The 15,506-nt window shown below is 45.3% G+C and overlaps 1 protein-coding gene across 15 annotated transcripts in view; it reads left to right on the plus strand.

The window, feature by feature from the left end:
• The window catches only part of LOC118206197 (ankyrin-1-like), a 123,135-nt gene that overhangs the window by 37,110 nt on the left and 70,519 nt on the right, over nucleotides 1–15,506 (plus strand). For 13 of the 15 annotated variants that reach the window (XM_035378525.1, XM_035378531.1, XM_035378530.1 and 10 more), the window contains exon 2: nucleotides 8,523–8,615. The exons of the other annotated variants lie outside the window; for them this stretch is intronic. In XM_035378525.1, the coding sequence (XP_035234416.1) occupies nucleotides 8,523–8,615 (93 nt within the window). The remainder of the gene's footprint in view (nucleotides 1–8,522; nucleotides 8,616–15,506) is intronic. 15 annotated transcript variants of the gene reach the window in all.

The following is a 15,506-nucleotide window of genomic DNA, read 5'->3' on the forward strand; positions in this document are numbered from 1 at the left end:
ACAGAGCCATATTTACAAGGGATTTGCGGGGCTTTTATAGACGCTAATGAGACAAAAAACGTTATTATTACTATGGTTTGCACTGGTAAAATGAGAGAAAAGCGGCACTCCTGAAATTTGCATGTTTAGGTTAATGCGTATGTATTTTATGGTGTTCTAATGTAGGGCCGTAAAAAGTATGGGAGGAGAGAATGGAAATTTATGCATATGACCTGCTACAGTTGATTTATGGCTGGTGGCCACTGCGGCAAAGGTTTTTATAATGTATGGGGAAAAGCAGGAGTTAACTTCTTTCCGGTACTAAATTGGCATGGCAGCAGTTGCCATTCTTGGGGGGAGACGTCGTCTGCGTGGTATAATTGTGAGAGAAGTAAATTGAATATCGCTTTTTGGTATGTCAGAGGAGAATTTGAGAATAACGTTCGGGGTCTGGACCATGCTGCTGGAGCCCTCTTGTACAGCCCACATAAAGTGATGCTGGTGTTTGTGGAACTGTATGAAGAGGAGAGAGATGAGGAGGACGGTGCTCCTGAACCCATGTGTATGGGGGATTGGAGACAGGCATGCAGAATTGATTTGCAATTTTTTTTCTCATGAGCATTCTTTGCATTTTCACCTTAGTTCCAAAATAAGTCCAATTTTAAAGGGATAGTTCACAGAAAAATTGCATAGTTCTGTAATAATTGTTTATGGGCAGTAGTTTCTACAAACTAGCCCTTCTGCTTCTGCTGCTAGGCTGCAGCTAATAATGGATTTCCGGGTCCAATTCCACCATTAGCTGTGATTTTTACTTTTTCTTTTGCTGCGATTTCCTCCCCGTCTGAAATATCGACAGTGCATTTAAATGAACTTGCTAGAGCGTTGCTCATTTACATGACCGGTTTTCCTAGATAACACACTTAATTAAAAACATGAAGCTGATTTTTTGCGGCCCTCACACTTAATAAATTGGGCAAATTAGTTAGTGGTCTGCTAGAGGCAGAACATTTCTCTATTTCACCAATTGGCCAAATGCTGGTTGGCCGGCAGCTTTTCCCTGCCTGCTGGGTAGGCCTGACTCTGTGATAAATATATACTATATATATATATAGAGAGAGAGAGAGAATGGACCGATGGAGAGAGGATATGGATATGGATATGGATGGAGGTAGATTGTGAGAGGGATGGAGAGAAATTGAGATGGAGATAAAAAGAGAGAGAAGGAGTAATGGAGAGGGATAAAGAGAGAGAAGAGAGTTGGAGTGATGGAAAGGGATGGAGAAAGAGAAAGCGAGCGATAGACTGAGGCAAGTCATGCAGGACAGAGGAGTGCGTTAGAAAGAGGAGGTGCTAAAGTTTCAGGAAGGGGAGGGGCTAGACGCGGGCCTGTTGGCTGCCGATACAGTGACCGGTCATAATTCACATTCAGACTGCTTCTGTTGACTTTATGGGAGACGTGTTCGGCCCAGGCAATATTAGGAATACACACCGCAGAGCAATTAGCAGAACAGCGCTGGCACAGGGCACATTTACAGGTGGAGGTCCATTTTAAATATCAAGAGCCCTGTAATGTGTTCCTTACCTGTGACGGTTTCGTTTGGTTCATGATGGTCCAGTTCCTGGTCTGGTAGAGATCTTGGTTCATCTCCTCTGGGGGATTTTTAAATGTGTCTTTGGTTGTCTTGTTGCCTCCTGCTCTTGTGATCTGTATAAATCAGCATTTTTGCTGGATAACCCCAACTTGGCATGGTGCGTTGGCTATGCAGAGCTTAACAGACAATAAAGTTTTACTGTGCCAGGGTTTTGCTGCTCTGTGTGTGTGTGTGCACATTTGTGTGTGTGTGTGTGTGTGTGCGTCTGTGTGTATTGTGTGTGTATGCTTGTGTATCAGGGAAAACTGCATTGAGAGAGGCTCTCTGCAGTAGCAGTGCTGTGTCTTTGACTAACCTACAGTACATCAGGGGATGCCGATTACCATATGCGTGCTCTGTAAGCAAACACACACCTACGCATTCGCGCGCACACACCCACACACACTCCAGACATTAATACAACAAAGGCAGAGACGCACCCATTGAAACTGTTATGAAGCAGCACTGCTCCGGTGTTTTCCAACAGGAGCCTTCACAGACGACTCTTGAGAGACAAAACAGAGTGACTCAGTCATCACAAAGCACTTGGCTCTCCCCGTTAGTTCGTTCATGCGGCAGCTGGCTCGCGTACCGAGTGAGGGACCAGGCTCCTAATCTCGAGGCTGCAGCACTGCTTCTCAGCCAGACTCTGCTGTCGTTACCCTTCGCTCAAAAGTGCCGCAGATTCGTTATACTCGCCAGATACCCTACACCGGGGATACACAAATCTGGCCCCTCGAGACCAGTAGTACTGCTGGCTTGCTTTCTCTCCTCTCTGGTAGTCTTGTAGTCCAGTAATGTCAGTGACTGGCCAGAGATCACACTCTTCTGGTGCGTCACGTTTAAATCGGTCCCTGATTAGAGGAGGGCAGGAATGAAAGCCGGGAGTATCACAGGCCTTGAGGGATATATATGAGTATCCCTGTTCTGCACCTACAGTACGTCCAAACCTCTGTGTTTTCAGTACAGGAGGTTTCTGGACAGTAACGGGATTTTCCCATGTGACGTTTCCAGTATGGAATGTCCATTGCCGCGGTACTATACTTAGCCGTGTGCTTTAATTAAATTTCAGAAGATGCGATGATCAAAATCGCTTTGTAACACTCAGTAACATGCTGCTTTGAAAAGTCTCAGTGCTCTGCACATTTTATTGTCATGGAAAGATGCGTGTGTGACCCAGGTCTGACATGCCACCATACTGCATTCATAGCGATAATATCTGAGGTCTAACAGTGAATGACAAATTAGCTCTTTGTTTACCAGTCTGAATGTACAGTGTGCTTTATTTTCCTTTGTGTTGTGCTCACACATTTGTTGCAGTGCATAAACAGCACTGTGACTGCGTGTGCCAATGGAATCCCGTCGCTTGCCAGTCTGCCACTGCTTATTGGCACAAAGAGGGGTGTATTTGTTCCAATCCTCCCCTCCCAAAAAAAGACCTTCCCAAAAACATTGTGACACGTTGCCGCTACGCAACAAAAGCATTGTGAGGGCATTATGTGGCAGCTGGGAAACAGTCCGTGTCTTCCTGGCACTGCAGGAGGGGGGAGAGAGAGAGAGAGAGAAAGAGAGAGAGAGAGAGGAAAGGGGGGAGAGAAGGAGGGGAGGGATTTAAAAAATATTTTTAGCAAGCCTGTATTGTTCAGTTTTTGGACCAAATTTTAGACCAGCACTAGGTTAATCTTGATTACAATTGCCAGTCGGTACAGCTCAACCATTTTCCCCGACGGACGAACATTTTGTGAGCATTGTATGACCATTACAAATTTAAAATGAGAAGAAAATACAGAGAGAGAGAGAGAGAGAGAGAGATGGGTGTGCAGGAGAGAGAGAGCTGGGGAGACACAGGGAGACTGAGAGAAAAAGGGATGACGTCCCCTTTCCATTCCAGCGATGGAGGAGAATAGAATGATGCAGAGAACTGGAAGATGAAAATTAGCTTCCCTCAAATCCACCGTCTTGTTTTGGCGGTGTCTGAAAGTCCTTTTTTTGGTGAGCATTGTTATGCTAATGAAATGGCTGATAAACTAGTCTGGCGTGGAAGTGCGGAGTTTCCCTTTTTCACAGGAGGGTGTTGGTGTGGCAGAAGAGAGAGGGGGAAAGGCAACTCTGAAAGGCGAATATGCTCATGGTGCCTGATCCCTCTCTCTCTCTTCCTCTAATTTTCTTTCTCATTCCTTGGTCTGGCCGTTGATCAGGATGGCAGGTTGAGTAGAAATGCTCATACATTGCATCATACATCAAAGGTTTCCTGCCCCCCAGAGATGAAGGGAAGCATCTCACATTACAGAGAAAGAGGCTCTGGGAGTCCATGTCCCGCTAAGTTGCGTTAGCAGAAACACTGCCCTTTCTGTTTACCTAGCTATGTAATTTCATACTGAAAACCCCCCTTTAAACTCTTTCAAGTGTAAGGTCACAAATATGCAATTATAATGTTCTTAACTGAGCATTCTAATTCTGATGTAACAATCACTGCCGGTTAGTGAAAACAATGGAGTTCTATAACCCTGACTTAGAATGTTGAGGAAAAAAACATTCCGAATGAACCTACTCTTCAATGGGAGCGTTGTGCAGGGATCCGGAAACTTTTTTTTACTGCATTGGCGGTGGCTGCAGCGGCGGGTGGCTGTTTCCTGACGCTGTGCCTTTGCGGCGAGCGGCTGGCTGCGCTGGAGGTGACTGCAGCTGCCCCCGGCCCTCTCACCTGTCCCCCCCCCCCACCTGTTCGCCGGGTGCCACTCCCGCGGTAGATGCTGACAGAGAGTCTGCTCCGAGCTGGCAGCCTCCTCTCCCTTCCCCTCATGCATTATTTATCCATCCGCAATCTGCAGTACCGTTTCCTCCCCCTCTTTCTCTCTCTCTCTCTCTGTTCTGCTCATTCACTCTTTCTCTCACCTTCTCTTTCAGTCTCCTTCTGCAGGGCTTGTCCTTCCACACTTTATCCATTGTCGTTTTTCATCATCCCCCCTTCTTATTTTTTTACTATCCTTTTAAGTTGTCACAGTCATGACCATTTTGTGTACAGCGCTGTAAAAAGTATTTGTCCACTTTTAATCCCCTTTGTGAGCTTCAGCTGATGTCATTGAGGAAGAGCAATTCCAAGGTTTACTCTAGTTCTTGAACGAGCTCTGTCGTCTTCTCTTTTTGCTTCGCTGTATCTGGACTTCTTTGCTATCATGCATTGTTTTAAGTGCATTGTTTTATCTATTAAGACATTCATCCCAGTTTTTATATAGATGCATAGTTTTGTATCTGGAATGCTAGTCTAAATTCCCCCAAATTTACAAGGACAAAAGGCATTGTGCTTAGACTGTGAATGGACCCAAGATTTTCAGCAATATCTAGATGGCATTAAAGAGAGTGAATGCGTTCTAAAGAGAGAATTACCCCAGAGAAAATGCTGGTAATGCTTCACAACAACAGATCTGCATTTAGGGTTGTTTTTGTTTTTTCAGTTTTTTTCCAAGAGAAATGCTGAGAAGAAGTTATTGCTATATTTGCCTCTGAGCTACAGTATAGCAGAGAAATTGAAGCACTAAGTCTTAGATTCCCAAAGGATCTCACTATTTCCTTATAAACTTATTAGCTTTTTTGTCAGCCAGGCCTCCAAACCGGCAGTATTCTCTCCCAGAGAGGCGCAGGGTGTGACGGGTTTTTGCTTTCGCCTTTAAATTGGCAACGGCTTCAGGCCCAAGAAACCAGGCAGGCTGATATTACTGTATCATCAACTGCTTCAAACTGTCATCTGAGTGTTGACCAATGAGCTCTTCAGTGAATACCACTGGCATAAACCATTTAGCTTTTAGCTCAAGAGCTTATAATGTTGCCAAAGCACCACTCAAAGAGCAATCTTTTATTTAACACGTATTGGTTGCAAATGGTGATTTTAAACCTCAATATGAATGCATCGCTATGTGTCGGGTGGTTGTCTGAACTTTTTATCCAGCTTATTCCTGCACAGTTTACCTGTTGCCTCTTACATATCTTTTACGTATTCATATTTCACTCCTTGATTCCAGGATTCTATCATTTTTATGTAGCTTATGAATAGTGTAGCATGTAGGGGTCAAGAGGCATAACTCACTGCAGCCTGTACTTTAGAGTTAATAGATGACTAATTAAGTATTATTAAGACATTGACAATGGTGGACTACATTATTGGGGTTAAGAGGAACCAGATGGAGCAGGAAATTTACTCAAAACAGTGTTTATAAAGGTGAATATTCAGTCCAAGAGTGTATGAAAATAATTCTGACTTGAATATTAATAATGTATATTAATAAACAGCAACACAGTGCAATGGCAAGTGTTCTGCGATTCCATTCAAATCATTTCTGGACCACTTCTTCATGACAAAACGGATACTCGCGGAAAGCCAACAGCAAGTTTGGTGTTACTATGTGTCGCTTTCCAGGTTGCAAAGGAGAAGATATTTGGTCTCCTTTCCGTGGTCCTCGATTTTCATTCCTTAATGGTCCTTGTCTAATGAAGTCCCCTCGGTGTCCACCACGTCTCCTCCTCGGCCCGCCCCAAAGTTTAAAGTTTAGAGTCAATGAACTGTACTGTTCAACTGCACCTCCCCTTAACACAGCCCCCCCCCCCCCCAACCCCACCCGCCCCCCATTTTATCATCTTTCCCTTCTGCCTCCTGTTACCACGGCCCGCGCACTAAACCGTTTATACCCATAATCTGACACGCACTGCGGTAATCTCTGTGCTGCGGTGAGCACTGGCACGCCAGAGGCGTGAGCCCGTCCCTCATCTCAGACACCGTCTCCTCCGGTCACCGTTTATTCTGACGTTTTGGGGCGTGTCGCTGCCGATTCGGGGTGTTACTCGCGGGTTCCTGACCAAACCACTGGGTGTTCTTTATTGGTTGTTTGTTTTATGCTTGTTTGTTTTTGTTCTTCGGTTTCTCCTGTCGTTCGTTTGGTTTCGTTTAAATTTTCTGTGAGTCTCTGTTCTTGTTGTGGCCACGCTTGTTGCCGTGTTTGTTGTTGCTGCCCCTGGGTAAGGACTACAGTTTAATCAAATGTTCCTGAAAGAACTCTGATTGTCATGTCCTGAATTGATCAACTGTGTTTTTTTTATTTTTTATTTATTAATTTTTTTTTTGTATACTTGACTTACTGAGCTTAATCGGACAGGTAAGTGTCCCTGTACAGAAGAACGTGTTTCCTGTAGAATTCCACAGGAATATTCTGGTTTAAAACGGGCTCCTCTGCAGTCCTACATCATGTGACAGGTTTTGAAAGTGTCCCCACTGTGAGCTCAAAGCAGAAAGCTGCATTATCATATTTTGGGTGCTGACAGGGCAGGAACCTGAACAACAGATAGAGGAAAGAGGAGGGGGAGGGGGAGGGTTGAAGAAAAGAACTGAGGTACCTGATTATTTTACACTTGTTTTTTTTATAATATGTCGGACCAGATCAATAACGTTTTCAACCTGAAGGCTGATTATTATTATTATTTTTTTTAAATTTTGGGTTCACCTTCATGCTGATGATGTCATCTCTGTACTTATCCTTGTCAGGAGGGTGCGGGCACAGGAGCAGGAGTGATGAGTCTCTGCCGCTGACAGGAACAGGGCAAAAGTGCAGCCGTAGAGATAATAAAGTGCCCTCTTCTGTCCCCCTGCCGCCCCCCGAGGGACCCCGTTACTGTCGGAGTAAGCAGTGGGACAGGAAGAGGGCGCGTCCTCCCTGTAGCCGTGAGCGAATCCGTGGGGAGGTCACCCTCTGGGAAGGTCCAGGCTTTGCGTTATCATTGGCCGACAGTGCTCATCAACCGATCCGTTTCTGTTAGCGTTTAGCCATTTCTCATCGCCCTGCGGGGTACGGTTGTCACAGAAACCATTTCCCAGTGCCCAGTCAAACCTTTGGTGTGTTCTCCTGAATCCACCCCCATCCCCCCAAATCTATTCCTAAAACAAGAGCTGAACTAGCGGACGCACAATGAACCGGTCTCACAGGTTGCATGTTCACTCACTCTCATTGGAAAGGGACACAAGTATTTCTTTGGATTCACATGAAAATTGTAGCATCACTACTATTTTATGTATAATAAATATTAATATTTGCCCTTAAGAGGGTCAGAAAGGAGTCGTGTTCTGTGCATCATTGAAGATGGTACGGTTAAATCACGCTTGTTTGACCCTGTTTTGACTCATGATGACTCAAGTTATCTGTGGGTCAAACCTTTGACGTGTTTGCTGTTGCCCGTCTGATGTGCAGAAAACCCATAATCTTCCACTCCTCCCCACGGAAGCATCTGTGAGTCTGGTACACAGAATGACTGGACAGCATTTTTCCAAAGATGATACACACCCATTGGCTCAGAGCTTTTTGGGGGAAGTGTTCTTTGGATGAGTGCTGGCTAGCTTTGTTTGCTGTTGTGTCATTGCACCCCTATCAGTGCCCTGTGTGTTCAGAGGGTGTTTCCTAATAACCTGCCCTGTTACCTCTGTGCGTGTGTGTGTGCGTGCGTGCGTGCTAGACTGCATGAGTGAGAGAGCAGCCATTTAGGGGATCAAGGCATAACGAAAAGTTGCTCTCTTTCTCCTTTTTTCCCCCCCTCTACCATCTTTTCCTACCTCCCTCTTTTCATAACATCTTTTATCTCTCTCCCTTTTAGCCTCTTTCTCTTTCACTCCCTCTTTCCTTCCCTCTATCCTTCCCTCCCTGTTTCCCTATCTCCCTCATTCTTAGTTTCTCCCTCCTCCCCCTGTGCCCCTCTCTCCCTCCCTCTCTTCTTATCTCTCCCTCTTTCCCTCCCTCCCTCCCACCACCTTTCCCATCCTCCTCTCTCCCTCTCTCTCTCCCTCCCTCTCTCCTGTACTGTCTCTGTGTGTTTGCTGTGATGTGGCGCGCGCATTAATAGGCCTCTGTCTCCCATGTCGTGTGTCCTCTTCAGGCCCATGTGGTGCATCGCTGGCTAATCGATCAGGACAGTAGTGTGAGCTCAGAGCAGCTGGAGAGCCGTGGAATATGGCACTTTGATGAAACAGTAAATATCCGTATATGTATATATATTCATATTTATATATATCTATCTAACCTCTGTATCTCTGTATCTATATTAACCGTCCTGTATCTGTCTCTAAAAGCTGTGCTGCTGCTGCTGCTGTTGTTGGTGGTGATGGTGGTGGTGGTGGTGGTGTTGTTGTTGTTGTTGTTTTTTTTATCTTGCTCTTTCGCTATCTCTCTCTCTTTCCCCTGTCCTTTATTCTGTGGTTTATACGTGCTGTAGCACCGGTTTTTTTATTATCTGAGAGTGTAGTTGTCAGTGTCGTGCTGTGTGCTGGCTGGTGTTAGTCAGGTACTGTGGGTACGGACCACGTCGGTCCGGAGCTTTCTTGTGTCTCTTGTGTCGCTTGATATACGTCATACATATATATATTTGTATTTAACTTTTACCGTGGTGTATCTGTATGTGTGGTCTGTGCTTACTGTGCAGTCAGGCACAGTAAAACTCCACGGGTGTAAATACCTTGAATTCGTTCTTTTCTGAGTCACAACACTGTATTTGTGGACATGGTCGTTCCATAATTCGGAATTCTCTCGTACTTTCTGGGAGAAATTCAGCATGTTGTGGAACTAAGCATGAATATTAACACGTAACAAATGCATGAACTGTCAAAAGCTGGTGCTACACATCTGTTTTTCTTTGTGGGGATTTTGAAATGACTTTGAAATTGTGCTGTGTGTATGTGTGTCTATGTGTACTCACGTGTTTTGTATATGTATGTATATATATGTTTCTCTCTGTTTTGTCTGGTGTGTGCGTGCGTGTTGGTACATGTGCTTTGTAGATGTATATGTTCCTCTTTGTTTTGTCTGTTGCGAGTGTGTATCTGCGTGCTCACATTTATATGTTCATTTGTGTGTATACATCTGTATTTACACAATTGTGTGTGTGTGTGTGTGTGTGTGTACATGTGTACATGCACAGCTGTTTGTTTGTTAATCCCCCCCAGGGTCTCTACACCACGTCCCCTTCTCCATGCCAAAGGTAGTGGTATGCTGGAGGGGCGTGCCTCAATAGGGCTTCCCTCTGTTTCAATTGGACATTGCGTTGCTGTCATATCCTCACGCACCCTGGGGGGAGGGGATAAGAAGGTCCACAGGTGGGGTGGGGTGGGGGGGGTGTCTAGGGGGGTCTTTGATTAGCTGACACTCCCATCATGGGCTGGGGCCTTGCATTTCACACATTTACTCATCAGCCCAACAACCTCCGGAGTGCCTCAGGGGCCCACCCTCGGCCCACTTTTAAAAACACATCACACTGCAAAAAAAGAGAAAAAACACCAAAAAAAAGAAAACAACAGTGGATTCCAAGCACATAAATCTCTCCTGTTTTCGATTTTATCATCTTCTACGAGGTTAAAGAATTCCATTTATGCATTTGATCCAGGTCATACTCATTAGGCACAGGTTTGCTGCCAGAGGGCGCTTCATGGTAAAATGGCATCTTCATCTTGTAAAGCAGTGTACTGCTTAGGCTCTCAGTGGGCAAACTGCAAGTTTCTATGAAGAAAATTTGAGCCTAATTAAATGTGAAGGTCTGGGATTTTGGCATTTGATGCATTCACAGAGGAAACAATGACTTTTTTTGCCCTTTCAATACCGGATCTTTAGAACCGTAGTCCTTTTCTTAGTACTTTGCATTTGATTAAAAGAGAAATTTGTTAGTTTGTGAGATAGCAGACTAACTGCTAGGTTACCAGATTGCCTCTTAGCAGGTTAACTGCTAGCGTAGCAACATCTAAATTCCAAAGCAGTTGTCAGACATCCACTAAATTTGTATTTACTATATTCTGAGCCAGGTCAATGGAATTATTTTGAAGAGTATTTGAATAAATATTTTAATTCCTGACTAGCTGTCATATGACCATATTTGCCATTAACAGCCTCCTCATTGTTATTCTTTAAGAATAAAACAGTGACAAAAATGACTCCAAGCTAATACAGTGGAAAAATATCTGTAACATTTTACTAAGATGGTATAGCAGTTGATACTGTATTTGAGACGAAAGATCATGCCTCACAATCCCCTAATTAGCATTACATACTACACTGTAGTGCTCTCCCAGTGGAGAGAGACAAAAGGAGGAGATGAGTTGGCGGTTATACTATTTAATTTATCAGGTAGTAACTGTGGCAGATGTCCTGTCCATGTCACGGCCAATTAGAAAGGTTCAGCGAGAAATTTTGTTCGGCGTGAACTGCTGAGTTTCAAAATGTGTGCTGACAGCTGCCGTGGCCTCTGAAATCAAACTTCAAATCTCTCAGTGCTGATGTTAGAGAAGAGAGGCGTCCACTCAAACAGCCGCTCGGTACCCAAACAACTTAAATTTTTTAAAAGGACATTTTGATGTGGACTGGGTAGTCTGTACTCAGTAACATTCTGATATTTATTTAATGAGAACTCGCTCTTGTCTCGTCTGCTGTCTGAACTGTACTTTTTGCATGCAGAGGAGCAGAGAATGAGGTGGGGGGGGGGGGGGGGGTGGAGGTGCCGGAAGATTTAAAATGGGTACCTCTCACAACCCCCCAGTCCCATTGGCAGCTGGCAGTGAAGGAGGAGGGAAAGCTGGTCTGCGGGGGCTCGAGACGCAGAGCGGTGATGGATCCGTTGATAAAATCCAATCACACACTCTGGACCGCTGCCAATGCAGTATAAGCATCAACCAGACAAACCCCTGCAGTGTTGCCGTGGCTACCGTCTCCACAGACTCACCTTATGGACCGTTCCTCCACACATTATACATTATATATCATATATATTATTTATGTTATATATAGGCGGTTCCCTTCCTCCCACCCTCTCAGTTTCTTAACTACAGATGGTTCCGGTTGGTAACAATATATCTCCGGTGATATATTGCAGTACAGAACATCCATTTTCATGGTACTGACCAAGGTCACGCCCCTTAAATGAATTTTCAGAAAACGCATCAAATTGTAATCTCCAGCAGTGGGAAGGCAGAACTTTTCATGAGTCATACCTCACCTCAAGTCTTATCTGCTGGTGGAATGAGCTCCTCAAAGCAGTCTGGGCATCCTCTCAGGACTGCAATCTGATTGGCTGTCCCCACCCACGCTCTCTCAGAAGAAAGAGTTCCAAAAGGTTTCTCTGTGTCTCCACGGAGGAACTCTGTCTAGTTCAGGGGTTCTTTGTCAGGCAAAATGGTTCAGTCTGGGTGCTTTCACAGGTTACGCATCTAACTACAAAGGGTTCCCCTGTGGAGACAGACCATGTTTTCCTGAGAGTTCACAACTCTCCGTGTTTACCACACAAGTGAAGTTTAAGGGAGGGCCCTTCCCATGTTCTGGATGAAAGTATGAACATGGCGCCGAACCGGCTGAGGTCCAAAAGCTCTGCTCTGATGTTCCATCCATCAAGCTGAGCGCTAAACCGTTTCCAGCTCAACCGGAATGTTATTCCCCCTGGCGCTGTTCTCCAGGAATTAGAGTGAGCTTTCCTGGATGTTGCAGTCGCATTTACATTAGTTTGAGAGTGCGTTTCTGTCTTTTTTTTTAAAATATGTTGTTGCTGTATACAGTTTATGGACAAAGTTGTATGTGTTCGTGTACGTGGTGTGTGTTTTCAGTTTGATGTATGTGTGTTTGTGTATGTACGTTTTTTTTTTCGTGGTGTGTGTGTCGTGTGTGCGTTTGTGTTTTTGTGTGTTGTGTGTGTGCGTGCATGTGTGGTGTGGTTTGGTGTGTGTTTGTGTCTGTGTGTGTGTGTCTGTATGTGCGTGTTTGTTTTTGTGGTGTGGTATATGTGTGTGTGTCTGTGTACGTATGTGCATATGCGAGTTTGTGTGGTGTGTGTGTTTGTATGGGTGTGCATGTGGGAGTTTGTGTGGTGTGTGTGTGTGATGAGTGTGATCATGAGGGTGAGGGACAGAGGGAGATGGAGACAGACGGAAGGGTGTTTAATTTCATTTAATGGTGGTAGATTTACAGTCCCACTGCCCTTGTGTTGGATAGAGTGGAGCAGCTTTCATAATCACTAATATTTTCAGCAGCAGAGTTATCGATGGGGCTGATGGGAGTTTTTAATGCGGTCGGAGAGAAGGGGGATAAAAAACGCAAGCAATAAAGCACCACCATCATTCACCGTACACAGAGCACCCCCTGTACCCCACGTATGCAGCAGGCCCTCCATGTTCCCCACAAGCTAGTAATACACCACCTCGACCCTAAGGCGAGCAGAGAGAGAGAGAGAGAGATGGGGAGGGGTAAGGGGGGAGAGCGAAAGAGAGAGAGAGCTGGGCAGAGGGAGAGAGAGAGCTGGGGAGAGACGAAGAGAGAGAGATGACTGCAGTGCCAGCTAGTGTTGGCTGCGGACTTGTAGCGGGAGATTGAATGCAATGAATGAATAACCTTATGAATAAGTAAGCGAAGTTGATGAGGGTTTGGAGGGGCATGAATCAGTGAATGAGATCTCAAAACATCAGATTGCTAGCGCAGTTGTAATTGGCACTGGCCATGATACAGATATTCTCATTTAAGGCTTAGCAACTGAAGTTTTTTTTCAGATATCTACACGGTTTCAAGAGCTACTTACTCCTTCCTAAAATGTTTTTTTCCCCAATCTTGAATAAATGAAATAATGAATTTTCATATAGATGTATTGGCTATTAGAGTTTCGACAGCCTTACAACATAGATACCCCTTGGCTCCATATAGATATATGTGAATGTGTGTACATGCTCCTGTGTGTGTGTAGGTGCACGCGTGTGTTTAACAGATTCCTGCTGTGTGTGTCTGTGTTTGTGTGTGCGTGCACACAGGGGTGAATGTAGGTGAGTGTATTTGACTGACAGTGAGCCCTGTATTGATGGGTATGTGTGTGTTTATGGGTGAGGGACTTGTTGACAGACAGAGTGAATTGGCATTTCTCTCCTGTAGATTGCCGCTAAGCTGTGATCCTGGGGGAGGAGGGGGAGGACACTGACTCAGCATTGAGCATTGGCCAGTAAACTAAGTCAGTGTCACTGTCAACAAATGCCCGACCCACAACCCCCCCCCCCTCCCCACCCCCCAAGGAAGTGTTTATTCTCGCCCTTCTGCAGTGGTGCCCAGACGCACTCTCTCTCTTCACCTTCTGTCATTCCACATCTCTCCTTCTCTTTATCTCCACCTCTCAGATAAACTTTCTTTATTTGTTTCTTTTATTCTCTCCATCCGCCTTACTTTCTCAACCCCTCCTTTAATTGCCCCTCTTCATTCACTCAGTTTTTCTAAACCTCTGCCCCTTCTCACATTCTTTCAGTCTTTCATTCTCTCCATCCTTTCTTCACTTTATTTCTTTGAGTTTTCAACTGTTTGTCTTGTTCATCCTTTCATTCTTGCTAAAATGGCATCCACTTGACCTGTGGGGGGGGGGGGGGGTGAAGGAATTACATCAGTGAGGTGAAAATCAGTGTTAACAGGCACTTTATATTTGTATAAAATGTATAGAAATAAGAGGAAACATAAATGTAATATGGATGAACACGCAGGACAAAGATACACAATTGGAGAGAAAAAAGCATATTTTATATTTGAAGCTTATTGCAGTTATAATGTGTGCTGTCGCCACTAGATGAGTCTCGATTAGCCGATGGGCCTTGATGTATAAAACGTGCAGGGTGCTTCCATCCCTATTGAGCTGTTCCCAGTGAAACGGTGAGTTTAAGTGCAGTATATTACAGCTGAATGGAGCTGGGTCCACTCGGACTGTCTGCTTATTACCCGGGTGATTGAGTTACGGGCCGGCAGCTCGGACTCTGTCCACGTATTTCATCCCTCTGAGCTGCCGCTCTCTCAGCCTGCTACGGCTTTATGGTTCGCCCCCCCCCCCCCCCCCACCCCCCCCAATGTGTTACAGTTCCCTGCCAAATCTGCCACGTTTTCATGGGCAGAGTTACACACGGCACTGCTGCGGAGCCCTGCTTTGGCCAACTTCAGCTCACTTCAGCCAGCTTCAGCCCACTTCAGCCCATCTCTCAACACAGCACAGCTTGGCCCGACTCACTCACGTTCAATACAGTATTGTCCATCAGGGTTGAGGAGAGGGATCCTTGTCAATTCAGGACATTAAAATTCAATTCATGAATGAAAAAAACTGAACTGCATTCTGTAATAATAATAATAGTAATGGAACCTGCACTTATATAGCACTTTTCGTACTCAAATATAGCCCTCAGAGAAGTGTTGAAAAGGGGTTCACCCCTACTGATGTTCATTCTGGTGCTGTTCAGACCAGTCAAATCCAGTTTCGCCTGGTTCGATCTAGTCTTGTCCAGTTTCACACCTGGCCCGGTGTAGCTGCAGTACTCTAGGAATGTGTGAGAGAGAGAGAGAGAGAGAGAGAGAGAGAAAGGCCAGTAGAAGGACACGGACTCCTTTACCTCTCTGTGTCTCTAGAGCCAGCCGGCCGGCGTTGCTGATCCCTTGATAAATGCCTTCTGGCCCTGCGTCTGAAAAATGGCCGCCATCATCCCGCTCAATTGCCTTTCCCTTCCGCCGACTTTCCCGACCAGCTCTCCTCTCATCCTTCCTCCCTTATCTGTCTTTTTTCACTCGTCTTGCAAGGTGCTGTGATCATTGTGTTTATTTGTGTGTGTGTGTGTGTGTGTGTGAGCGCACATTTTCTGTATCACTTTAAGGCCCATAGCACCCAAGGAATTAATACAGTTCATTTAAGGAACTTGCTTACAAAAGCGGGGACAGTTCTGCCAAATCAGCCCCTCCCCTTTCTCTCTCTCTCTCTCTCTATGTGAAAGATTGGCTGTCTAGCGGGCAATGCAGCCCCCTGTCATAGCAAATTTGTATGAATGCTGGTGCTGCAGCCTGCATGATGCCCCAAATGCCCACTAGGGGGCAGACGTTGCCAGTCTTG

Source organism: Anguilla anguilla, chromosome 10 (assembly GCF_013347855.1).
Source record: "Anguilla anguilla isolate fAngAng1 chromosome 10, fAngAng1.pri, whole genome shotgun sequence".
In the NCBI taxonomy this organism is placed as follows: Eukaryota; Metazoa; Chordata; class Actinopteri; order Anguilliformes; family Anguillidae; genus Anguilla; species Anguilla anguilla.